The sequence below is a fragment of the Lonchura striata genome, chromosome 11 (genome assembly GCF_046129695.1).
Source record: "Lonchura striata isolate bLonStr1 chromosome 11, bLonStr1.mat, whole genome shotgun sequence".
NCBI classification, from domain to species: Eukaryota; Metazoa; Chordata; class Aves; order Passeriformes; family Estrildidae; genus Lonchura; species Lonchura striata.
In genome coordinates this window covers 5,643,595-5,668,619 of record NC_134613.1, presented here as the reverse complement: position 1 = coordinate 5,668,619, position 25,025 = coordinate 5,643,595, and the positions used below count along the sequence as shown (strand labels likewise).

Genomic DNA, 25,025 nt, shown 5'->3' with positions numbered 1-25,025 from the left:
ACATGGTGCAGTGGCTTACAAAGTCTGTGCTGACTTCTTTATTTTTAAATTCAGAATCTTCCCCCGCATTTTAAATATCTGCCAGTGTTAAATTTCTCTGCTTAAAAAAATATATATCCCATATGTGGATTTCTGGAGTGAAATGCACCAAGACCCCCCTCCCAGTCCCTCCTCCTTCTCTTGCCCACACACACACACACACACACACACACAGAGCAAGCAGCTCTGTCAAACATTGGCTTGGTATTTCCCATGATGTTTTCTCCAACACAGAAAGGGAAAAACACATCAGCACAATCAGCCCCAGCTAAGTTGCTCAGCAACGCTTCCCAAAAGCGAAGATCCTTGGAGCTGGAAGACAAGGTGGATAAAAATTACCCACCAGGAAAAAAGCCAAACATTTTAAAAAATTAAAATTATATACTCTATATTTATATTTCTTTCAGGCTGCTTATACCTCAGTTGTTTAACCCCCAAACGCACATGCTGCCTCTGCTGTTTCCTCTTGCCAGCTGTAGAAAAGGGGTTGGGATCACACCTCCCTCTTCCCTCCCCCCTCTCCCACCCCAAAACCTGCATGCTGCAACAGTGCCTTTCAGACCAGGAACACGGCTGTGGGTGAGCGAGTGTCTTCCTCCAGTTAAGAACAAAGACATTATTTTTTTTATTTACAAAAAAAGGAGAAAAAAGTTTCCACACAAAAGCACTACAATGATAACTCCCTTTGGTAAAAAGTGTAATAAATGTCTCCATCGGTCTGTCTGTCGGTACTAATTCTCAAGCCACCTGGTACTATGGTACACAAGAAGCTAGTACAGTTATGCTAGCACATCAAGCATAATTCCTTTAATTAAAAAAAAAAAACAAAAAGGAAAAAAAACAAAAATTGACAATTTGTACATTTATTTACAAAAAAGGAGGGGAACATGTTAAAATCGTGTTGTTCTCTGCTGTGTGTGTGTACGTACATGTGTGTGAAAAGCTGGTGCATGGCACTAGGAGAGACTAGTAAACAAGCAGGTACAAAACAACCAAAAAAAAAAAAAAAAAAACCAAAAACCCAAAATAAAAATAAAACAGTTCCACTGGCACTAGAAAGGACAGACCGATCTGCACAGGGTGAGTCCAGCCTGGGAGGGAGGGGAGGAAGCGAGAGGAACCCGGGGTCTGCTGCCCCACGGCCGCACGCCGGAGCCCGCGAGGAGAGGAGAATCCGGCGGCGACAGCACCTGCGGATTTTGGGGACACATCCCAGCGGGCCGGCGGTGGAGAGCATCCTGTTCCCCTCCCTCGCCGCTCAGGGCCTCCGGGGAGTCAAAACCTCAACGCTGCTGGTGTGTACGAGCTCGTGGTGTTTCTCTGGGATGGCTCAGTTCAGAGAAGGGTCCTTCCTGCCCGGAAAGGGCCGGCAGCCCACGGCCCCGGGCGGAGATCCGCGTCCCCACCGGGAATCCCGCCGGGACAGGCTGTACCAGCCACGCACTAGTCAAGTGGCCATGTTACGAGATACACAGTGAGGGGAGAAAGGCATCTCCCTCCTTCCCTGGATGCGCGCACACACACACATCTCCCGGGCTCTTCCCTCGCCCCGGGGCACTCCTAGGGTGTCTTGAATATCGTGCCGTATTTGACGCGGTACTTGTTGATGCTGACAAAGTGCAGGGTCTCTGTGTCACAGGTGGTGGTGCAGGGCACCAAGCCCTCCAAGCCTTCACCCATGAGCCACTTGTTTGTCTCGGCTGCCATTTCGCGGGGCACGTGCTCCTTGGTCCATTTGTCCACCCAGGCCTGGAACCGCTGGTGCAGCCGCTTGCTCACCCTTTCGTGGGACTGCAGAAACAGGGAGAGGTGTTAGGAAAAGGCAGCTTTGACTCCCAAACTGCACCATAACACCAAGCTTGGCTACTGGTCGAGACAGGCAAGGGGATCAAACACACAGGCAATTTGTAATGCAGGCACTGGACTAACAACAGAGGCAACACTGATGAAGGTCCCCCCAGGGCTCCTCTCCAAGCAAAAATATGGCAAAATGAGCTCAGAAATATAAAAAAGTTTATGCTCTTTGTTTAACACAGCAATTCACAGGCTGGGGACACAGAACATATCCAGGGGGAGCCTGAAAGCTGCATGCCCAGCTCAGCGTGAGTCCCTTCTGCATTGCCCAGATGCTGCCATCTCCTCTGCTAGCACCCAGGACCAGGCAAGTCCTGCTCTTCCCAGCCCTCGGGGTCCATCCCAGCCCCCCGAGAGAGGGGCACAGTCCCAGGAAAGAGCAAGTTCAATATGCATTACACATACTGGGGACACTTTTGCTACAGAAAATTAAGATCCAGATCAGGTCTAACAGGCTTAAGAAGCCCTGACTTAACAGAAACATCGGGAGAGGAAGAGCTGTGCACTTTTTTGGGGCCTAAGGAATGTAAAATGGAGGACATATGGTATAAAGTCATGGGTACAGTCATAATTGAAAACAGCCAATATCATTAAACCTCCAGATTAAAACTTACAGATTTTATTGTTTGTTTGCTCTTCTCCCAAAGACTGACTGCTTTGGGGTGTTACCTGCTAAATCCAATAGATTTGTTTTCCAAAATCCAGTGTAGCTTCTACAGCTCCTCAGTGTATTCCAGTAACCAAGAGCTAAGCTGCACACTACGTATTTAACACTTCAAGAATTTATACTCAGATTCTCTGTGAAGAGCTGTTACACACAGTATCCTTCTTATAAGCTTATATTTCCTGAGGTTTGTGCCAGTTGAATGAGATAGACTGAATTCAATCAGAATCCTCAGTAGCAGCATTTCAGTCACTATGCTGCAATAAAACGCTCTCACTGATGTGGATGCAAAGTTTTAGAGAATTACTTTACAACTGATGAACTAAAGCCACTACCTGTATCTCATCAGCAAGAAACAAGGTAAGTAGTTGTTTTAGAAACATAAATACACTATAGAAGTGGATGGAAATATGCCCGTTAGATGAGATAATGAGAGTGTCAAAGCATCCAAATGGCCAGATCAGTTTCCTCCAGTGCAACCCTCCTAAATTTCACCCATCTAGAGTCACAAGCTCTTTTCATCTTGGATAAACCCAAACCTTTACAGCTTCCCAAACAGCTGGAAGGGCAACACCTCCTTCCTTCCCCTGGGTCCCAGGAAACACCAGCAGCACACCCCATTCTCTGGCTGGCTCCTACCTGCTGAGCTCGCAGCAGCGCGGTCCTCCTGTACATGTAATCCTCTGATTTGATCACGTACACCATCTTATAGGAGTTCAGCTTGAATTTACACTCCATCTTGTCCAGGCTCTCCAAGTTTTCCATGGACTTCTTACTGTTCCCCTCCTTCCCTTCCTTCTCCTGCTGCTCCCGACCACGCTGACACTTGCGGATCCGCCTCAGATTCCTGCAAACCAGAGAATCCCTCTTGCAATTAGCACCCACTCCTGGCACTGCACAGCTGGGTGTAGCTCAGCTTAGGTGGTGGATCTCAGGGCCAGGTTGGACAGGGCTTGGAACAACCTGGTCTAGTGGGAAATGTCTCTGCACACAGCAGGGGATGGAATGAGATGAGCTTTAAGGGCCTTTCCCAGCACAGCCTGGCCACTCACCTGGGCAGGAAGACGGGTTTCTGGGCCAGGTGCTCGCGGAGCTCAGGGGAGGTAGAATCAGAGTTGACGTACCGCTCCACGTAGTCGGACCAGCGCTGGAAGCAAGCACAGAGCACACATCAGCCACTGCCCTCCCACCAAACAACGGGTGAGGGCTGAGGAGGCTAAGCTGGAAGCCATGCAGAAAAACACAACATCCCTTCTGAAGGCTCTGTGCACCTTATGCCCAAAAAGGCAGCTACAACGGTTCTTTATGTGGTTTTGAGTATTTTCTAATACAAAATAAACCAAGAAGGATTTGCCTGCTCACATCACTGGAAGTTTTACGGCACGTCCTTGATGTTTCTTTGTCTTGTGTTAACAGACCACGACTCAGCTGGACACTCTGATCCAGGGCAACCTTGACCATCACAGTGAGCTCTCTGGAGAAGCTGCCCTTACCTCTGCTTCCACAGGATCATCTGAGTTTTCCTCTTCTGTGTCCAGCAGCTCAATGGTTAACTGAACTTGACCTCTGCTCTGAATGAACATCAGCTACAAAGAAAAAGCAGAAGGAACTTCAGCAAGAGGAGGTTTGAAATAGAAACAAACACCTTCACTTCTCACTGGGGCAAAGGAACAATGAAGCAAGTTGTCAGTTTTGGGGGCTTCTTGGGTGCTCAAAGTAAGTTTGAGAGCATGGGAAGAGATACTATACACTCAGGCTTTTATCCAAAGTAGTTTTCTGGCTCAGAAAGGGCCTGACCACTTCCCGCCTCTTTAGCAAAGGAAGTTATGGAATTGATTAGCATGCGTTTATTAGCAATGTAGGCAGGCAGCAGTGATTTAATGCCCAGTGAATAGTGGCAGATCTCCCAACAACCGAGAAAATGGAGACACCAGAGAAACAGGAGAGTTTGAGCTAACAAATCAAAAGCAGTGGCAGCCAAGCAGTCAGTATGATACAGCCCAAAGCTGCTGTGAAGCATTGGGGATATTCATTGCTGTTCCAGGAAATATATTCCTCCTCGAAACTTCATTTCTGAGGGGCCCTTACAGAAGCATTAAGCTATGTTCCAAAAGCTGGCAACGCGTGCGCCGGTTTTGGCTGGGATGGAGTTAATTGTGTTCATTTTTGGTTGCCTAAACAAGGCACTTTTTTAAAGGACCAGTGCCTCTCCCTTCTGAGGCATCCCCTCAGCTCCTGCTGGTTTTACACTGCGGTTCAGAGCTTACCTTGAAGCAGTTCTCCTCGGACATGAGCTGCTCGGCTTTGCGCTGGTAGGCGGCCTCCAGGAGCGTGCGGGAGGACTGGGACGCCAGGAGCCCTCCTGTGGCTCCATTGCTGTTCTCTGACAGGTACAGGTCTGTCACCTGCACGCAGATCTCATCGCTCACGATGTGCTGGAGCTGCAAACAGGAGCAATGGGGGAAGGGGTTTGTCAGGGAGGCTGCTACACCCCATCGGAATAGAACAAAGTAAGGGTGTGACAATGGGATTGAGCTCAAGCAAAAAAAAATCCCTTTGTTTCTTCCACTTGATGATGATGATGATCTCTGCTACTATGTGAAAAACCTACAATATCTTTAGAAAAATTAGCAGGTGGCAAAGCACAGCTGCTCAGAGAAAAACTACACACAGAGAACATTCTGATCAGCAGCAGGGGAGGAAGGGCCAGAGCTCTGTGACACAGCGTGTCCTCTGCTCACCAAGGGGCTGCTGCTGTGCCTGAGGAGAGGGGTGGGAGGTTTAAGATCAAATCCATATTTTGTGTAAGTTTAAAAATCAAAGGTCTCCCAACTGTCTTCTGAATTCAGTTAATCTCTGGACTGAAGGGCTTCTGAAAAGCAGCTCTGCCCTTCTGAAAGAGGAAAGCCCTTTCAAGCGATTTCACTTCAGCCCCTTGTATCTGTTTTTGTTCTTTATGCTACAAAAAGGCATAAGAATTTTTCCTTTGCTCACACATTCTTCCTACCAACCCAATAAAAGGATTGGAGTTTAACAGCCAAAATGAGCTACTCCAGCAGCCAGATAAAAGAGACAAAAGGTTTTTAGAGAAAGTGTGCACTCCTACAGCACTGATGGAAAGGAAAGAAACTATTTAGATGTAATTTCCTTTTTTTATTTTTTTTCAATGCTAAAGCAAGATTAGCTCCGGACATGCTTTGAACACTTACATCCTAAAACAACTGGAAAATAAGGAGAACTTTGTAGAGGATATACTCAATAATTCAAACAGATCAGAAATCAATTTCTATAATTTCTCCACTATGAGGCTTAGAGAGCTGGGTGAAGAATCACCCTGAATTTACCTTCTTACCCCTGAAATTCCCCACGTGGGCATACACTGCAGCCTCCAACGCGAGCCTGGGTTCTCACTGCAGCAAACAACCTGCCTGCTTTCTCTGCCCTGCCCCACCCAGCCCCCGGCCCTGCTGGCAGCCACCTGTCGGACGATGCTCTGGATCAGCTTGTCCATGGTGAAGGCGATGTAGGCGTGGATGGTGAACATCTCGCGCAGCGAGTCCTCGTACTGCGACGAGTCCATGTTCCCGTCCAGGAGGTTGCGCACCATGTCCAGGAAGGCCGGGTAGTAATCCTCAACATCAATGTCCACTGCAGCAGGAGAGAAGGGGAGAGAGAGATGGGCACACCACCCACAGGAAGGGTTGCTGTGAGTTTTGGTCCTGAAGAGTTAGTTAAACTTGTCCTTTATGGACATAAATCTTTGTACATAGAATCATACCTTTTAGGGCCACAGGTATTTTCATTATCTCTTGCTTTCTAGACCTAGCCTCCTCCATGAGCTTTTTATTTCTGAAAGGTTTTACTCAGGGAATTCAAGGATATACAAGTGTACAATGACAGCTCTTATGAAATAACTACTGCCTATTATCCTTCTGCTAGCCCAAATCCCATCTACATCTTCCCATCTCCCCATAAAGAGAGCCCATCTTAATGGGTCACTGCTGTCATGTGCCTGAAGACGCCACACACTCTGTAACCACACTACAAACAGAAACACCATTTTCCCCCCAGCCTCCCACCAGAAATCACTCACTGGGCTCCTTCAGTCGCAGCTGGATGGCAGGACTGTCACTCTTGTCTCGCTTTATGCCCAGCACTTCCCTCTCCCACTCCCGTTCCCGCGTCTCCTCCTCGATCTGCCGCTCGGCCTGGGTGCAGATCCGCAGCAGCCGCAAGCACAGGATCTGGTGCAGCCTCATGAAGATATACCAGTTGCTGTTCACGTAGAAGAGGTTGTAGACCTCATCCATGCCCCGCAGCTTCTGGGCTGTCGTGTTGTTGAACATCAGCTTGGTTTTGGGAGGACTACCCCCAACACCGTTGTGCTTTTTTGCAGCCCCAGTAGCTTCGTCCACATCCATTTCCTCTTCTTCTTCTTCTTCCACATCCGAGAGTTCACCTCGCTGAGCAAACAGCAGGTCTGGAATGAAGTGATACATGATCTGCTTGATTTTGTACTTGTCCTCTTTCTGGATTCCTGTCTGCCGCTTCACATGGTGGATGATGAGAGAGGCAGCATCTTCCAAGATCTGCTTGTCTTCATAGGCGAGTGAGAGGTGTGGGCCTGTGGGGACTCCAGCATTGTCTTCTGAAGCCTGTTCTTGCCTCTACAAAGGAGAAACAGCATAAAAGTCAGCCTAAACAATCCCTTTCCACCACCTAAGAGCCTGCTAGAAAGCTCCACCAGTGGAACAGATTTTCTCCCTCATCTAGCTGTGAGGAACAGGAACTGAAACTGCACTAGCAAAGTACATAAGTTTGAGGGAAGGAAACTGTTGGCGACCATCTCACCTCATCATAGATGCTTTCAATCTCATTGAGGAGACTCTTTGACCTTAGGACCTTGGTATCATTCTGCTTGAAGTTGATGCCCTGGTGGTCCAAGGATTTCAGGTAATACTTCTCATTCTGCTCTCGCCAGACTTTATTAAATCCTCTCTGGGCTTCTCGCCACTCTTCCTCTTTCATCTTTAACCTTGGATCAAGAAAACAAAGGTGAGCTAAGAGGTGAGCATATAAGAAAAGTCTCGGCCCGTGGCTCTTGGTGAGTGTTGACAAGAGCTGAACTCCCAATGAAATGGGCCTGGATCAAAGACATCCCACAGAAAGGAGCTTTCCAGAAGGTGCCTTGTGGACACACCCTTCTGGAGAACACTGTGTTTCTTTAACATTTAGGTAAAACCACACAGAAACAAAGCAGCCCCAAGGGAAGGAATAAAGGGACAGGGAAGCCACAAAAGCTGGCCCCAGTCTCTCAGAAATCCACAGAAAACTCCACCTGTGGAACAGGGGCAGCTTAGTTTGGACAACTGAACAAAGCATGCACACCTGAGTACCCTGGGAATGCACTCCTGAACCTTGACTGAGCATGCTGAGCAAAGCATCCCTGATTCAATCCAAGAAGGGTAAGGAAACTGGGACCTTGCATGTATTCTGGGAAGGCTGCTCCATCCAGCTCCAGAACTCCAACACACAGGACCAGGAGACCCACAGACACAAACCAGCATGTGCTGCTTACACACCTCAACCAGTTGCTGCATCCACTCCCCTTTAACTGAGGAAGGGGAGGCTGACAACAGAAATATTCTTCAGGGAATCTGGGGATAGCAGAAATACCACGATCTGGGCATGTAGGCCCATAGGATTTGGAAAGGGATCACAGTCAGCTCTGGGACAACAATTCCCTTATCTTACACACAGTGTTGACACCAGGGAAGAAAAAGTTGAGGAAGAGACAGAAAAAAGCTCTATATCCTTCCAGCTGAGCTGTAAGGATTTTGCTTCAGGAGGGCAACTCCCTCTAGGTGATTATTATGGAATACACCAACTGTCCAGAATAGAAATGAACTTTTTTGTTTCACAGAATAACAGAATCATGGAATGGTTTTGTTCAGAAGGGACCTTACAGATCATCTTGTTCCACCCCCTGCAATGGGCAGGGACATTTTCCAGTGGACCATGTTGCTCCAAGCCTTGAACACTTCCAGAGGTGGGTCAGCCACAACCTTCTGGGGCAAATTTACAGCCTCGTGGAGGCAGCACTCCTTAGGGGTAGAAATCAGCCACTTTTCCATAAATTTGGACAGCATACAGTGCATTACCCTTCGGAAGGGACCCTGGGGCAGCGTGCAGGGCAGTCAGTACCTTTTCAGCACGATGGGAACAGCCACTGAGGGGTTCTTGCGAAGCCCATCGATGATGTCGGCTGCCTTGTCAGCGTATATCCTCTGGAGAGCCTTGCGGTGGATCACCTCCGAGGTGCCCCCCAGGGTGTTGTCCAGCCGGAATTTGGCCTGCTCCTCCGCAGACAAGCGAGACAGCTTCTTCTGGATTGCCTCGAGAACGCGGATGGTTGCCAGGTTGGTCTCCAAGACAACATCCAGCTGGAGAGAACAGTGCATTAGCCGTAGCATTTGAATAGACAAAACATGATACTTCACCGAGGCAAACATTCAAGTGACATGAAACAAGAAGCTGCGCCTGTTTAACAAGGTGTACTCGAGCACTTTGGTGTTCAGCTGCTCTAAAATAATCCAATTACATTTCATCTGTTACCCAAATAATACTGTGGAAGAATTTAAAAGCTACTAGAATGATACTGTTCGGAAATTACATCTTCCAGCTGGGAACAGAACACAATTGACAGTTATTCAACAAAAGGACGTGCCAAATCTGTGCAGATTCAGGTAATTGCCCAGCTAACTTCCATTTCCAGTCAAAATGTCAGTCATTTAAAATCCTGAACATATTGCTTTGCAGATGATTACAGGGGAATGCATGTTCTCATGCACCTCATGGGCAAGAAGAACAGAAAAGATGCAACAATTCCATGCTGGCCATTCCACAGTTTTATGTGGAGCAGGTGAATGAAGAGCTCTACAGAAAAGGTAAGGGGCAGGGGTGGCAGCTCAGTGGTTATGCAGCCACTGCTTCTTTCATGAAGAGAAGACAAGCTTTTATACCAAAACCCAGGTGGCAGACACAATAAAAGATGCAGAACTAAAGGTATCATTACATCAAACTCATTAACTGTTCACAGAACAGAGCTTTCTGAGACAAGAACCAAGGAAAAGCAATTTACCTCAAAACGCTCGTCCTCACACCTGTAGATGTGCTCTTCATATTGTGTCTTCTTGGAGCTCACAAATGTGGAATCTTCAGACCAGGATGGGAAGGAGACCCAGGTGTCATTCAAAACCTTTCAGGGAAACAGAACAAGAGTCATGATTAGTGTGCAAGAGATTCACACCTGGCCAGCTTCAAGAGCACTCTTCTGATGGGATAATCTAATTCCCAGTTGGAAGAAGTGTGTGCCCCTTCCAAAGCCCAGCTTTCACAGGGCAACACCAAACAGCCAGAACCCAAACAGCCAGGCAGCCTGAAAAGTTCATAGGCTGGAGCTGTGAGGAAAAACCTTGCGGGAGAAGAGGAAAATAAAGGTGAAAGGAGCTTTTTCTGCTTCTTTGGATTAGTCAGCTGCAACCAGCTGGTTCCCCATGTGTGATTTACCATCAACACTGTATGGTCACCACAGCAGCCCTGACTGTTGGGACACAGTTGCTGCCTCCAAATAAGGCTAATTGTAAATATAAAACCACACCCCAATATCACCTTTCCTGACAAAACAGCTCAGCACTTTCAATATAGGAGCAGACCACTAAAAAGCAAACAAACAAAAAGACCAACAACAACCTCAAAGAGGCTGAAGGCAAAGAAACAATGATTTTGGCAGGCAGACTTGAGAGCCAGGTCCAGTTTTCATAAACCCAAAGCCTGAACAACTAAGTCATTAGATTCTCACAGGGAGAGAAGTTTCTAACTGCATCACACAAGAAGCTTTTGAGAGACATGTCAAGACATGGATTAAAAATTCAGCATTTCAGGGAGAAAGATAGAGGCATCTGAGGGAATACGTGGGAGAATCTGTCTAGAGAAAACATGATTTTCTTTTAAAGCTGGCCTGGAGACAACTATGAAAGCAGGCCAAGTGAGAATTTAGGTAAAAAGGTATCCTGAATTATACACTGCCTTGTAAAGGACCTCTGAGATCACATTAAGACCACACAGAAAACCAGTCTTGTCATCTCCTACTTAAGTTTGCAATCTTAACATTCCTTTCATATAACACATGGTAACTAAGATGAAGGAGCAGTGGGTATGTCAGTAATTAACCACCATAACTACTCAGTAGGTTTTTCTCCAGCTGCCCCCCAACGCTCTATGCAAACCTCTCACAAATGCTGCTGGAGAAGAGCTGATGCCAACCATCAAAGCCACGTGGGTAGCACAACTCCCAGCCAGCTTCCAGCATAACCCAGTTCCTAGACTGACACCTCACCCTGTGCAATAGCTTCTGGATATGATCCAGATGTTTACAGGAGTGCCACCAGGAATTCCCTGGGTGTGCCCCCCTCGGGCTGCCACACGCGCCGTGGTGATCCTGAGCCAGGATGCTGTGCCCGCACACGCCTGGGTGCAGGAGCAGCATGGATCAGCATGGATCAGTGCTGGGCAAGCAGCTGCCTGGCCCCAGCTCCATGTTCACCACCACCAGATGTGCCCTGACATCCCCAGGAACCTTTCCAAAACAGGCATACAAACGAAATCCCCCATCCTGCTCTGTTTTGCTCGCTTTTGCTCCGATGCTGTAAAGAGGCTGGGAAGAGCCTTCCTCTGTGGCACAGCCCCTGCCTTACCTCTTTACACAGTGGAGTCCTCCCCGTGCACTTGGGCTGCTGGTAGCTCTTGGGCAAGGCTCGGTAGCTGGAGCCCAGCCTCTTGCAGGAGGCATAGTCAATCTCCATGGCAATCCCCTCAGTAGCCCGCTCCTTCGGATACGTCTCCATGTGAACAGACTCCTTATATCCCAGAAAGTTTTTAAACCAAGTGAACAGTTCTGGGAATTTCCTAAAATAAAAGGAATGAAGTGATAAATGAGCTAAACAGAACACAAATAGTACCAAGATGCGATGCTGAAGCTAGAACTGATTACTACAGACAAGCCTCTAAATTATCAATCTGGTGAGAAGACTCTGCTCAACCCCACTCCCACAGAGCCCGACCAAATGGGAAGCAAGCACCTGCTGTTGATCAGGTGGGGGATTGCTCTCTTGGTGCAACTAAGGTGCTTCACGATTAGTGACCAGCAAGGAGCAGCTGTCAAAGCTTTTGCTACAGGAACAGCAGTCGTGGCACAGTCACACCTGGGTCTCCCCAAACTACCCTGGTAGCGAACTCGGGCAAGATTCCTCATTGTTTGCCAATGGTTTGAACCTTAAACCAGATCCTCCCTTTCCAGAGGCAGCAAGAAGAAACCAAAAGGCAATTCTGTAACTACACAAAAGGTTTCAGTGCCAAGCAATTGCTTCACCCAGATTTCACAGAGCAGCATAAATAATGGAGAAACCTTTGCCTGCAAGGCCCAAGTTTGCCTGTTTGCAGAATTTCCTGAAAAATTTATTCATCTAAAATACAGCATTTGCTCATGTCCTCATTTCATGCAAAGCTCCAGCAACAGGATGAACTGAACCTGTTACTAATTGAATCACTAGTTATTCATTGCTTTTTCATTGTATGGCAAAAGATAATGTCCAACTCCAGAATAAAAAAAAAAAACCTGTATTATATCTTTCCCTATAGTTAGGAGCACAGGCAGTAGATGGGAAAAGTACTGAATTTTCTTGTCAAATATTGCACCTTTTCTACCTATTGCACCTTTTCTGATGCCTGACTAATTCCAGTGGACCTACAGAGTGAGTGGAAGCTCCTTAGGGCAGTTTCTCTGCACAGTAGCTACTGTAATGGGGTCCTGAACCCAATTTATATTGCTACTGCCTTCTCCTTTGGAACCAGCAACTCAGTGTCCAGGCAACAGAAACACTAAACCTGCTGCCCGAAGTTGATGAGAGGACATCTGTTGGTTTTAACCAATTAATAGCTGTTCTGTACACTGCTGACAATCATGGAAGTTGTAAATTCCTATTTAAAGTACAGAGTTCCTTAACATTTTTGACTTTGTGACAGAATTCAGCTGCTTTTTGGAAACTTTAGTGAGTTTATATCATCACTCTGCATTTTTGGGGGGACATTTCCTGTGTAATTAGACAGTTGATCTTTTCTCAAATGACATAACCTATAATTCCAGAGCAAGAAACTGCATTAAGAGGCTGCTAATAATTTTGTTTGCCCTACTGGAAAGGGAAGGCACACAGCAAGAAACGCCTGTACTGCTCCTGCATGCTGCCTGTCAGGACACAGCTGGGAATCTCTCTGTAAAAAGGAATAGGAAAGGGCAGTGCAGAAGACCATGAAGGTGAGTGTTTCTTTCCTGGCTCCACAAGAGAAACGGAGCAGGAAAGGGGCTGCACTTACCCCAGGAATGGAGAGACCAGCTGCACGAGCTCGGCCCGGGAGATCACCTCCTGGTTGAAAATCACCAGGCAGCGCAGGAAGTTCTCGTAGGCCTCTGTGCTACGCAGAGCTTTGCGGACCTGACCCAGAGGAGGCAAGAGAAGAGGAACTGTCAGGGTGAGACTAAGCAGGGAGATGTCCAGAAGACCTGAATTTGACACTGTGGCACACAAATCTTTGAGCTGAACAGAGAGAACATGCCCTGTACACAGGGCCAACAAACTGGTACTGATGGGAGCCACCCCACGCTGGGATCCTCTGCAGGGTCAGCATTGGGACATTACTCTAAGAAAGGAGCTGCAAGTGAAGAACTAAATCCTTCAAAGAACCCTGTAGCAGATGGATTACAAAACATTGAAATAATGGACAACATCAGCTGTAACTGCAGCACCACAAACCCAAGGCTGCTTTTAAGCTCCAGAGAGTATTTCAAATAAGGAGTGGGGGTATGAGACGCATGCCCCGGGTACCACCTCTCCAGCCTCTGCCAGCTTCCAGCTTGGATTGTCACAGACAATCCTCCTTCTGTAACCCAAATTTTCACAGAATGAGGAAGCCAAACTATTCATCCCAACACCCTACCGTTCCCACAAGAACAGTTGGATCTACATATCAGACTGAGATCTATCATTGTTAAGTTATTCATCATTCTGGTTATAATTCCACAGCAGGGATTTCTAGGTTTACTCATGTTAACACCTACACATCCTTCAACCAATAAATTGGTTCCCAGTTATCATTAGCTGGGTCCCGTCACGCTGCAGAATTCACAAGATCAGCAGGGAGCAACCAGGACTGTCATCAGTGTGCAAATATTGCTTAAAATATGATTTTAAGTTCATCCCATGCTCCCCTCTGAGCTATAAGGCACAGTATGGACATCTCAGAGCAGACACCAAGGTACCACTTGGAAACATCCCATATCTCCTTCACTTGATCTGTGTGTTAAACCAGCAACAGGTAACAACTGTGCAATTAATTAGATTAATCTCTGAGGGGAAATTAAAAAAAAACAGCCCAATGTAAATATGAATCAGGTACTTTGTAAACTGAGCTCCCCCACTGCAGCCAGCTGGCTGTAGATGGGTACAAGCTGTGCCAACACAGCAAGACACGCCACGCACATCATCAGCTGTACAGGGATCTTATAAATGGGAAAACCATTTGGAGTGTGGGTTACAGGAAAAAATTCCCATTCCCTCAAACAAATCACAGCAGCAGCAGGTGGAAAGCTGGAGAAGGAGCTTTGGGGAAAAAGCATGTGTAAAAAAATATAGCAAATTTTTAAAAAATTCAATGTATCTGACTTAGAGGTCAGACGATACATCTGAGGTCAAGCTGAGAAACGTTATCAAAGTGGTGTAAATCTCACACATTTCACTGTGATAAACATCCAGATGTGTATACAGGAAAGACATGCAACATCTGCCTCCTGCCTCTCACCTTCTCGAAGAAGAGAGATTCTGTCCCCACACCATGTTTGCTGGCTTCTGCCAAAGACTGGTCTTTCAAACCAAGCAGCTTTGGTTTCTTCTGTTATCAAAAAAAAAAAAGGCAATGAAAAATAAAAAGGGTGTTCAGCAAGTTGGGATAATCTGATTATCTATCACACGAGTGCCAGCTCCCTGACGCCACCATGTGCTTCCCATTAAAGGAAAGGTGTCCTTTCTGGAGGAAAAGTCTGTTAAAGCATGTGCTACAAGTTGATTTACTGAATGTTAATAAGTAGCATGCCACTCCAAATACTTGTAATACATTGTTTCACCCTTTCCTGTAACTACCTGATTGTTTCAATCACACTACAGCATATCTTACTTTGATAACTAGTTTGGAAAACTGCCAGAATAAATTATTTTCCTATCACTCATCCAGTTCTGCAAGTCTTACACCTCCCCAGAATGACAATTTTTTCTCTATTACATTCTACTGCAAGATGCTTTGTTTTCCCTGTCCTCAGAAAGGCTGAAAGTTGCCTCCAAAACGTGCTTCATTTTGGTGCCTTAGATTTGAAGAGGAGGAGAAAGGGCAGAAGGGGACTTAAATGGTACAATTATGCCTCCTGGTGCTTTTCATGACAAAAGAAGATATACTGGCTTCAAAAAAAGCAGGCAAATTTATCTCTCATGCACAAACTCGAGGCCACCTGGCCACAGGACAATTTTTGTTGCACTACAAAGCCTTGCTGCTCTCACAAATCATGTGTCATTTGAAAAGGGCGAACTCTGCTGAGAGAATAATCATTTATCATTGTATTAAAGGCTTTATCACAGGAAAGATGAGCAAACATGATTCTACTGCATCTGCTCCAAGTTCTACTACAACAAAGCTTTCAGTCACACCTTTTCAGCTCATCTTTTCCTACGTGCCTTAGTAACATTTGCTACAAATATTGGGCAAATTTATTCTGTGGCATGACTGAGACTTTCATCTCCACACTCCATAACTCCCCCTCATTAAACACTGCTAATAAAACTACATCTTTATTAGAAAGTGATGAAAATTCTGTTTCCCCAAGCCATTAAAGTAACTATGTCCCACCCTCAGGAACAGACACCACCATCGGTTTGCCAAAATCAGATGCAAAGACTCGTGCTTGGAAACAAGGGCTTCTGAAAGGTTAAAAGACAAACACTATTTTCCATGTTCTCAAGCAGCAGCCCAGCCACAAAAATCAGAAGGACTTGGAAAACACATCCTGCTCTGCCCCAGCCTCCTGGGACAAAGAGGGCTCTGAAGGAGCAGCACAGGCTCTTACCTTCACCGGAGGGGTTGCTCCAGTGCCCGAGTGCCGTCGGATCTGGCAGCCATTCTGGTTGGGTCTCTGCTGCTTGTTGTTGAGCTGTGGCTTCTTCACTGTGCCCCCGTGGTCATTCCTGACCGATTCCACCTTCTCTGCAGTTGTCTTACTTAACAGCTTGGTCAGAGACAAACCCATAAGAGCATTAGGGCTACATTCCACACAAAATGTCACTGAATGGGCTGGGTTGGAAGGGACCTTTAAGATAATTCAGTTTCAATGCCATGCCACGGTCAGGGACACCTTTCACTATTCCAAGTTGCTCAGAGTTCCATTCAACCTGCCCTTGGACACCTCCAAGGACAGGACAGCCACAGCTTCCCAGGGTAGCCTGTGGCAGTGTCTCACCACCCTCACAGGGAAGAATTTTTTTCTGGAATGTAATCTAAATCTACTCTCTTTCAGTTTGAAGCCATTCCCCCTTGTCCTGTCACTCCATGCCCTTGTAAAGAGTCTCTCTCCATCTTTCTTTGAGGCTCTTCTTCAGGTACTGGAAGGCCACAATTAGGTGACCCATGAGCCTTCTCTTTTCCAGGCAACAATCCAAATTCTCTCAGCCTTTCCTCACAGGAGATGTGCTCCATCCCTCTGATGATCTCAGTGACCTCCTCTGGACTTGCTCTGACAGATCTACATGCTTCCTGTGCTGGGGACCCCAAAGCTGGATGCAGCAGTCCACAGGAGTCTGCTGCTCTTCCTAGCTCTAGATGATCAATAGATTTTACTGCAGTTACAGCACTAACTTAGAACAACCCTTTCAGGCAAAGGAATTGCATTTAAAATAGAAGTTATTTAAGAGACAAGTTGTAGCCAGAATACACAGTCTACCCCCCTGACCTCCTTCCTACACCCCAGGAAAACTACAGCAAAAGCACATTTTTCTGAACACTGGCTTCATACATAACAGTCTGCACTAGGTATTTCATCCTATCTCCAAAGGTACTCACCACAGAGCTGTTGGCATCAGGCAGGAATTGCCCAAATTCTGAGAGCAGATCCTCCTGGTTCTTGAAGAGACGAGCCACCTGGGCATAGACCTCCTGCTCTGTCAGAGCTGGTGTGTAGTTCCCTCCTGCCTCCTTGGCATTACGCTGCTCTTTCTGCCAGAGGAAAGAGGAGAAGTGTCAGAAGAAAGGATGTACAAACTATTCAAGTGACAAAGAAAAAAGCAAACTTTCAGCGATAGAAATAATGAAATGGCAAAGGTCTGAGCTTCTTAAGTAAAGCATCATACTATATTAATAGTATGGCTCTCATATATTCTAAATATCTATACTTTTATACACTATAAATACATCCTAAATGCCCAACAGGCCCTGAACAGTAAGACACTGACCAAGAAAGTGGGATTTTTGCTTTTAACATAGAGCTATGGCCACCTTGCCTCATCCTGACACATGCTCATAGAAAAATACCAAATCCAGTTTTTAAACAAGCATTTTAGACATGTCCAAACAAAAATGATGGATTGAGATCTATTACTTCATCCAGCTATGTAAACTCTTTAACTTGCCAGACTTCTGGTTAATTCAAGAGAATTGAAGACCAGGCTGGACAGGGCTTGGAGTACCCTGACCTGGGAGGTGCCCGTGCCCATGGCAGAGGGTTGGACTAGATGATCTTTAAGGCCCCTTCCAATCCAAACCCATCTATGATAATCTGCTGGCCACTGCTAGTACACAGCACAAGAACCAAGTTTTTTTTTTTGCAAGTTTTGGACACCACCCCCAAAAGCAAAGCAAGAGAAATAACCATACACAGACACAAAGCCACGTTTCCAACACCCACCTGATACGTATGGAGAATCTCCAGGAAGGCTTTGTAGATGTCTGGCTGTCCCTGGAACCGATTTTTGATCTTGTTGACATAGTTGATGGCGTGGTTAAACTCCACGGGCTGATTGTTCTGCAGGGATGGTGTGGTGCCCAGGGAGATTGTCACAGGCGTGTGCGGCTGGACCGGCGGCGAGCGCGGCGACGCGTACGGCGGGATCGGGGGGGTCTGCTGGCTGGCAGGAGTGTGAGCCTGCAACTGCGATGGCTGAGGAGAACACACGCTGTGTTAGGAAGCATCAGAGCCCCTCATGGTCGGGATAAAAGCACTTTTAATCCACTTAAGGGATAAATAAATAAATAAATAAAAACAAATATTTAGTGGGCCAGCAGAGACTAAACCGCATCACGGAGACAAAATGCCTTGTTGTCATTAAGCAGTTGTTATTAAGATGATTTTCGTTGCTAATTGCTTTGGACTGAAAACTGACAAGAGACACAAACTACAGCAAAAACTTAACAGAGCCAAAATGCATAGGTACAGCTGGCTCCAACACTGCAAGTCACTTTGGCACAGTCACTAGTGAACAGTTGTGGGATGTATGAAAGTAATAGCAAGGGAAAACTTGAGTTTCTTGAGACAAAAAACAGGCAGTGAGTAATTATTTTGAATACTCTCAATGGATGTCAAACATCCAGGTGAAAATTTAGTTTTGAGATGGCAATTGGAAATGGAAATACTTATTGCCCTCATATTTTACATTTCAAAGTTTGTATTACATAGAGTTTTCAGAACTAAGAACGTAAATAACTGTTTTAGTATGGCCATAAATATCCTGTTACAAGGTCCTGCCTCGCTCAGCTACAGCTTTACCTGCCTGGTAGGGACATTTTACCTCATTGTCTAGCCTGTCCCTCAGGTTCATTTTAAAGTTTCAGCAAGAGTAGTTCAACATTTTGCAGGTTTGATAGGGAGAAAACCATTTATCCCATGGTATTAAGAAGGAGACTGCTACATCTTTACTAAGAGCATGTACTTCTTCAAAAAAAAATCCCTGAAATCTGGCACAGCAAGTTCATTCTGGAATGATGTGCAGCGTCCAGTTTGGTGACTCTTTTAGCAAATCTTTCAGCATGTTTTTGTTTGCCATTTCTGAGCAGGAAGTCGCATGTCCCAACAAGGTTTGTCCTGAGATCAGCTAACTGCCGCATTTTAAATCCTGCTGCTTTTTAACTGCATGTTACCTTTTCCTTTAGCTTTTCCACGCAATTGCTATCTAACAGTTTAGGGTTTAACAGTTTAACCCTTGAAACTTGGGAGATTCTTTAAGGCTCTGAAATATTTTCGCACTTTGAGGCTAAAATACACAAAATTTGATCTGGAGTAATCTCCTTGAATGTCTATTATCCTGTTCTGTTTCAGAAAAAAATACATATTTTGGACAGTAGCATCTGGATTATATCTAAGCCAGAGTCAAATTTTCTTTGTTACTAAAAAGTCTCTGTTTTGGGCACACACAACCAATACCAACAGGCAACATCACAGTCATCTTGCTAAACTCTTGCACTTTAGATGTTGCCAATAACTCCTGAACCCTTCCAGCTGACAGCTGAACCAGACACCTCTACAAAAACCATTCAATCTGAAAACAAGAGTTCAAGCAATGCAGAAGCCACCAAATAACAAATGAAGGTTTCCTAAAGGCTTCATTGCCTCAAGCATTTGAAACGATACACACACTTTCAAACCAAAGAGAACATCTTTATCACAACCTCTGTTTTGTGGGTAATTTCTTGGGACTTTAGGTCTAAGACAATATACACAAAAGCAGGCAGATAGTGTCTACCCAGTGCTTTAACTAGGAACCTTTTCCCTAGGGTTGCTGGATCACTTATTGAATAAAGTGTGTGCCATTTACCAGATGCTCTGACTGTCTTTCAGTTCCCCACTGCCAGCAACAAGGCTTTTCCAAACCCTTAATGTTTTGGAAAGCTTATTTGAATTGCTGTCAAATTAACTGTGACTGCATCTTCAAGTTTGAAAATGAGAAACTAATCCAGCAACAGAAGAGGAACACATAAAAATTCACAAATACTGTGGAAAAGCGTGGCGGCAGTTAATTTTTCACTCTCTAGCTCCACACCAGCTTCAGCTGGAGGCAGGAGGATCCCCGTGCTCTTAGTGCAGGTCACCCAAAGCCTCTCACCTTGCTGATTTTGGCAGGTGTGGGCTGTGGTGCCGGCTGTGCTGGTGTTGGGGTTGACTGCGCCGAAGGCTGCGACGGATGCGGCGGCTGCGGCTGTGGCTGGGGCTGCAGCCCGTGGGTGGGGATCTGGTGAACCTGCCCCGGGGTGGTCACGTTCACCATGTCATTGGTCTGCACCTCAATCTTGTAACCAGGTGGCAGGAAGGTGTTGAAGCCCATGATCAAGTCTGGGTGGCCCTTGAAGAGCTGCGACACACGGCTGATCACCCCCGGAGTGTCGATGCTGAGGAAGGAATAAGATCACAATGTCACTGTCCTCTGGCACCTTGCAGTGGGACAAGGTTCTCCACACAGCAATCTTCCAGTGGATTTTTTTCCCTTATCACCTCTAACCTATGAAACAATGCAAAACTGAGTCCTATAAACAGACTGCTGAACTCACGAGTGACATTAGCATTACTTTATCAGCCCAGACAGAGTTTTATCCATCAGATCCAGTCCCAAGTCTGACCATTATTAATGGGCAGACAACCAGACAGCCAGATGAATCAGCTGTCAAGGCTGAACTTGTGAACTTCCACTCTAAGCAGAGATTTAGTATAAATGAACGGATGCATTCCATTTTCAGAAAATAAAGCACATAACTGCTTTTACATCATTGTCCAGGTGTGTTATGGTGTATACAAAGGACAGAATTCAGCTCCTGCCCTGTGCTTCCATGTCCACCCACACTCCTTCTAACTTGGAAAGAAGCAAAATACAGCTTATTACCTCTGAGATTTAAATTCCTTCATTATATCCAAGAAGTCATTGTAGACCTGTGGCTGACTACCAAACTGTAGCTTCACCTGGTCAAGGTAAGACAATGCATCCTCCACCTGGAGACAGACCAGACAGGTCATATTAGCAGAGGAGATTTGATTTCACCTCCCATTGTTCTGTAAAACACCCATCATTTGAAAACACAGCTGTTAGCCCTGAGCCTGGGCAGGGAATTAAGGAGCAAAAAGCTCATGAGCCTGGTTTGTGTACTACCAGCACTGTTTGAATAAAAGGTACTCACTCCCCACTCCTGGTGCACAAGACAAAACTGTACTAAAAAAAAGACAAAAATAAAAAAAAAAAGCATCACAGATCAGTAGAATTACTCAGAATTAAAAAACAACAACAACAACAAAAAAAAAAAAAAAACACTAAAAAAGAAAAAACAAAACCCAACACACTCCAAATCTACCATCACTGAAGTGACTGCTAGGATAAACAGAACTAGACTGAGTATTTTTCCTGCATTCATATGTGGAAATTATTATGGAAGTCTAAGAATAAGCAAAAGTGGAAATGACATATTCAGTGTAGTAGATGTCTGCCAGGTACACGCTTGCACTTCTCTCAAAAAGCCAGACATTTCAGTTCAACATAGAAGGGCTTCGAAAATGGCAACTGTGGGCGGTAAATTGTTTTACACCTCAAAGTAAGAGGTTCATAATTCGTGTACCAACAGCCAATTTTCAGAGGTACTGGAAGAGCAGCCACGACCTAAAGTGAAAGCTCTGGGTCCCTGTGCCTCCAGCAGCCTGGCCATGCACTCAGCAGCTGCAGGAGCTACACGTGGGACCTCTCTTTTGTTTGAAATTAGACAACAGCAACAGAAGAAAGACTCATGTTATAGCCCCAGTCTTGCACCAACAAAGGACTCTCCATGGATTTCACTGTGAGGAAGAAGCACTCTTTTTGAAACAGGCTTTCAGAGGTTTGTAGAAATGAAGTTTCCCACATTCAATAAAAGGAAAGGGCAGTGGTTTCCACCAAAACTGGAAAAGACTCACACCGTATTTGGAAGAAGCTGAAACAGGCATTAATTTGTATGTATGTGCCTTCTCTAAATGTAGCAACTTAAAAGGGTTATTTTTGGTGGACTTTTCTCTTTGTTTAAGGGTTTTACAGCACATAATCTGAGAATAGAGCCTTCCTTACTCCCAAATTACTCCCACACAACCACCCACATATGCCATGTGTTCAGAAAAGCACCAAATGTTTTGGTAATTTAACCCATTCATCCAAATACTCCAAGCAATACATTCCTCCTTTCCCTCCCTGCCACAAATCTTTTCCTGACCAGTCCAATTTCTTTTGATTATGGTTATGTGAAACAACAGGGCTTCATCAGAAACAGAATTCCTGAATTCAACAGACTCCCAAACGCAAGAAGCATCAGGGAGGGAATGGAGGGAGAAATGGATGGAAGAAAGGACCTGGCTGGAGAAGGAATTTTGGGAGGGGATGTCTGACATCAGGCAGCTGCTGACGTTACCTTGAGCCTCTGGAACTGCTGCTGGCCCTGCACGGGCACGGCAGGGGGCGTGGGGTGCGTGTGGCTCTGCACCACCTGGCTGCCGTGGGGCTGCACGGGCGCGGGGTGGTGGTGGCCGCCGTGCACGGCGGCGATGGCCGGCCCGTGGCTGCCCGAGCTCTGCGGCACGGCCGACACCTGCCAAGGCAAACAGCACGTCAGGCACGGCCTCGGGCACAGGGCACAGAGCATCCCTGGCTCCCCAGACACAGCAATACAGTCAAGGAAGCAGAACACAGCTGGTTTGAGCTTTAACCACCACTGCTGACAACTTTACTCAACCAACTCCAGACAACTCTCATCCCATCCTCCAAATACAGGAAAGCCCTCCCTGCAGATACATTCCAAACACAGGTTGTCCCCAGCCTGCACGCTCACTGACTGTCCAGTATGTCCTCTGACATAAAGACCTGGAAAAGGAGGGTAAAATGGAATTTTTAATTTGGCAAAAGTCAAGGTTCTCTCCTTTCCCTACATGTGACAAGTAATAATCTGAATGAATCAACATTCTTGATAACTCAGTTTGGGTACTGAAAGTCAAATTGTGGCTCTCTAGCATCAGCAGGTTCAGAGGAAAACCCAGCTTGGAATTCCCCCTAGAAAACTAGGGAAAGAACAGAAAGCAGGCACTTTTGGGGCTTCTTCATACCGTAAACCAGGAAAGTTTCAATTTGGAAAATCATTTTCACAAACCCAGTTTTTCATTCAAGCCTGTTTTAGATGGGACATAATTTAATCCTCATGAACAAAATAAGGTTTGCCTGCTGGTCCATCTAAGTTCTTTTTAGGAAGGATTGCCTGTATCAACACACCCTCTACAGCCCCTGCAAGGGTCTGCCTGCAACTCTTCAGCTCTCTGGCTGCCACCATCAGCATGAATATCCTTTCTGCAGAAGCAAGGATGAAGCTGTGTGTAAAATCAGGCACTAGACAGCCTGGGAGAGTAGCTCACCAGCAACACAAGTGTGGAAAATTAAACATACCAGAAATGTGGCAGAGACAAATATCCCACGAATAGCCTTTCCCTGCTCTTTCACTGACAGCTATCTCCAGTGTACTCTTAAAAAGATTTTTTTTTTCTTGTTCCCAACTGCCAGCTCCTTGTAAAGGAGGCAAGAGAGGGAAGAGTGCCATCTAATGACTCTGGGGTAATGTTTTATGAAACATTTCAATTTTCCTGAAAGTCTTCAATCTAAATGCTGATCTAGTCTGTTAAGCTTAAGATCACCCAAGATACCATACATCTCTTACAACAGCAAACCTTTTCTTGCTGAAAAACAGAAAAATGGAGGAAAACCCCTCCACAAACCTGACTGTGATTCAGAGACCATGGTCTGAGAGAATCATTAGAAGAATTGTGTTCAAGAAAGCCAACTCACACCATGCTGCTTCATGAATGAAGCCAAAAAAGCAAGCATTGCCAACGAGATGTACATTGTCTGTTTTTTAGAGGAAATCTCGGTTACCAAAACAAAACCTTGTGCCAAATACAGAACTCTACAGTGCCACTACACAGTGCTGGCTGGCCAGGGAGCTAAGGGCTGAGCACACACACACCTGGTAGCTGGGAGTTACGGAGTACTGGATCCCCGTGGCCGACTGCATGGTCTCGGAAACAGCCTCATAGACCGGCGGGGCCGGGGCGAGCACGCGGTGCTGGTGCGGGAAAGCCTCGGTGCTGCTGGTGATACGTCTCTGCTGCGACGCATACACGGGTGACTCCTGCTCATCCAATCGCCGCTTCATGCTGAACTCATGCTCGGGAAGCACAACAAAACCTGGGGAAACCAGCCTGGTTAGCACGGGGAATTGATCCGGCACTCCCGTCCCGGAGATCACCGCGAGCCGGCACGGCGAGTTTCTGTCTATTCAGGTTGCTGGTATCTTGCAAAGGGAAAGTGGAATTAAAGATTTAGCTTTCATGCAACTGTATCTCACCAAAAAAAGTACAGCCTTATTGTTGCAGTAACTTGAAAGTTAAGGATTTCTTCAGTCTCACCTAAAGGATGTTGCTAACGCACAGACCCTGAGCGATGCAGAGCTCGGGAATGCAGTATTTGAACACAGACTGGGGAAGGAAGGATGTGTTACCTACACATCGTTTATACTGACAACAGAAAAAGCACCTTCTTGGACAGTCCAGGTAGGATGACAGCTGTGAGAGATGCTTTAAAACATGGGAAAAATCAGGCTGCAGAATGAGAGTTTGAAGTCCTTTACAAAGCCCCAAAGCATTTAATACATGTGTATTAAATACAATGCATGTGTAACTTTAGGGAAAGACATAGGTCTACTATACTAGGAGTATTTTGGGTACCACATGCCACATCTGTGGTCCTGCCAGCACCCTGGCCCCACTCAGAAGTTGGATTCCTGCCTGCCTGCCAAGAAGCACACATCAGCAGCTCTCTGACTTACTCCTCCATATTTTTTTCATGTTCCTGCCCAACCTCGAGTTGCTTTTCTGCAACTTGATTTCACTTCAAATCTAACAGGTTATTCTGCCACTGTCCCACTCCAAAAGGAGCCATGAATTCCTGGCTCTGTTGGATTGAACTAGTCACTTCAGTACTCTTTACTGCAAGCAAATTCCGGTGCTATTTTCTGTCCATTGATAGTTATCACCATCCTTGAGATGTTATCTGCTGTTTATCAAAAACACAGGCAGCCTGTTAAGATGTTGGAAGGGCAGAAAACAGTGAAACCACCCTCTTCTGCTTCAGGATCTCTCCAAAGCAAGGCCTTTTCAGTTCAGTGCAGTAAAGACACACTCATTGCTAAGGCAAGCACGTGGATAAATGAGAGGGAACTATGTTCCCCCGGAATAATGTAACAGCCAACTGAGCCAATCCCCATCTACCAAGTCAGGACA

At 46.0% G+C, this 25,025-nt stretch overlaps 1 protein-coding gene across 3 annotated transcripts in view; it reads right to left on the bottom strand.

Moving 5' to 3' along the window:
• Nucleotides 1-640: 640 nt before the first annotated feature.
• SIN3A (SIN3 transcription regulator family member A) overlaps nt 641-25,025 on the bottom strand; it is a 31,922-nt gene continuing 7,537 nt past the window's right edge. For all 3 annotated transcript variants that reach the window (XM_021547334.3, XM_021547333.3, XM_077785834.1), the window contains exons 2-21: nt 23,711-23,931; nt 22,115-22,291; nt 20,575-20,681; nt 19,804-20,086; nt 17,613-17,864; nt 16,772-16,924; nt 15,783-15,941; nt 14,471-14,560; nt 12,989-13,107; nt 11,314-11,524; nt 9,699-9,815; nt 8,762-9,000; nt 7,409-7,592; nt 6,651-7,224; nt 6,036-6,205; nt 4,825-4,998; nt 4,051-4,143; nt 3,610-3,704; nt 3,197-3,404; nt 641-1,830 (exon numbers count right to left, since the gene is read on the bottom strand). In XM_021547334.3, coding sequence (XP_021403009.1) covers nt 1,600-1,830; nt 3,197-3,404; nt 3,610-3,704; nt 4,051-4,143; nt 4,825-4,998; nt 6,036-6,205; nt 6,651-7,224; nt 7,409-7,592; nt 8,762-9,000; nt 9,699-9,815; nt 11,314-11,524; nt 12,989-13,107; nt 14,471-14,560; nt 15,783-15,941; nt 16,772-16,924; nt 17,613-17,864; nt 19,804-20,086; nt 20,575-20,681; nt 22,115-22,291; nt 23,711-23,899 — 3,825 coding nt within the window. In that variant the 5' untranslated portion in view covers nt 23,900-23,931 and the 3' untranslated portion in view covers nt 641-1,599. The remainder of the gene's footprint in view (nt 1,831-3,196; nt 3,405-3,609; nt 3,705-4,050; nt 4,144-4,824; nt 4,999-6,035; nt 6,206-6,650; nt 7,225-7,408; nt 7,593-8,761; nt 9,001-9,698; nt 9,816-11,313; nt 11,525-12,988; nt 13,108-14,470; nt 14,561-15,782; nt 15,942-16,771; nt 16,925-17,612; nt 17,865-19,803; nt 20,087-20,574; nt 20,682-22,114; nt 22,292-23,710; nt 23,932-25,025) is intronic.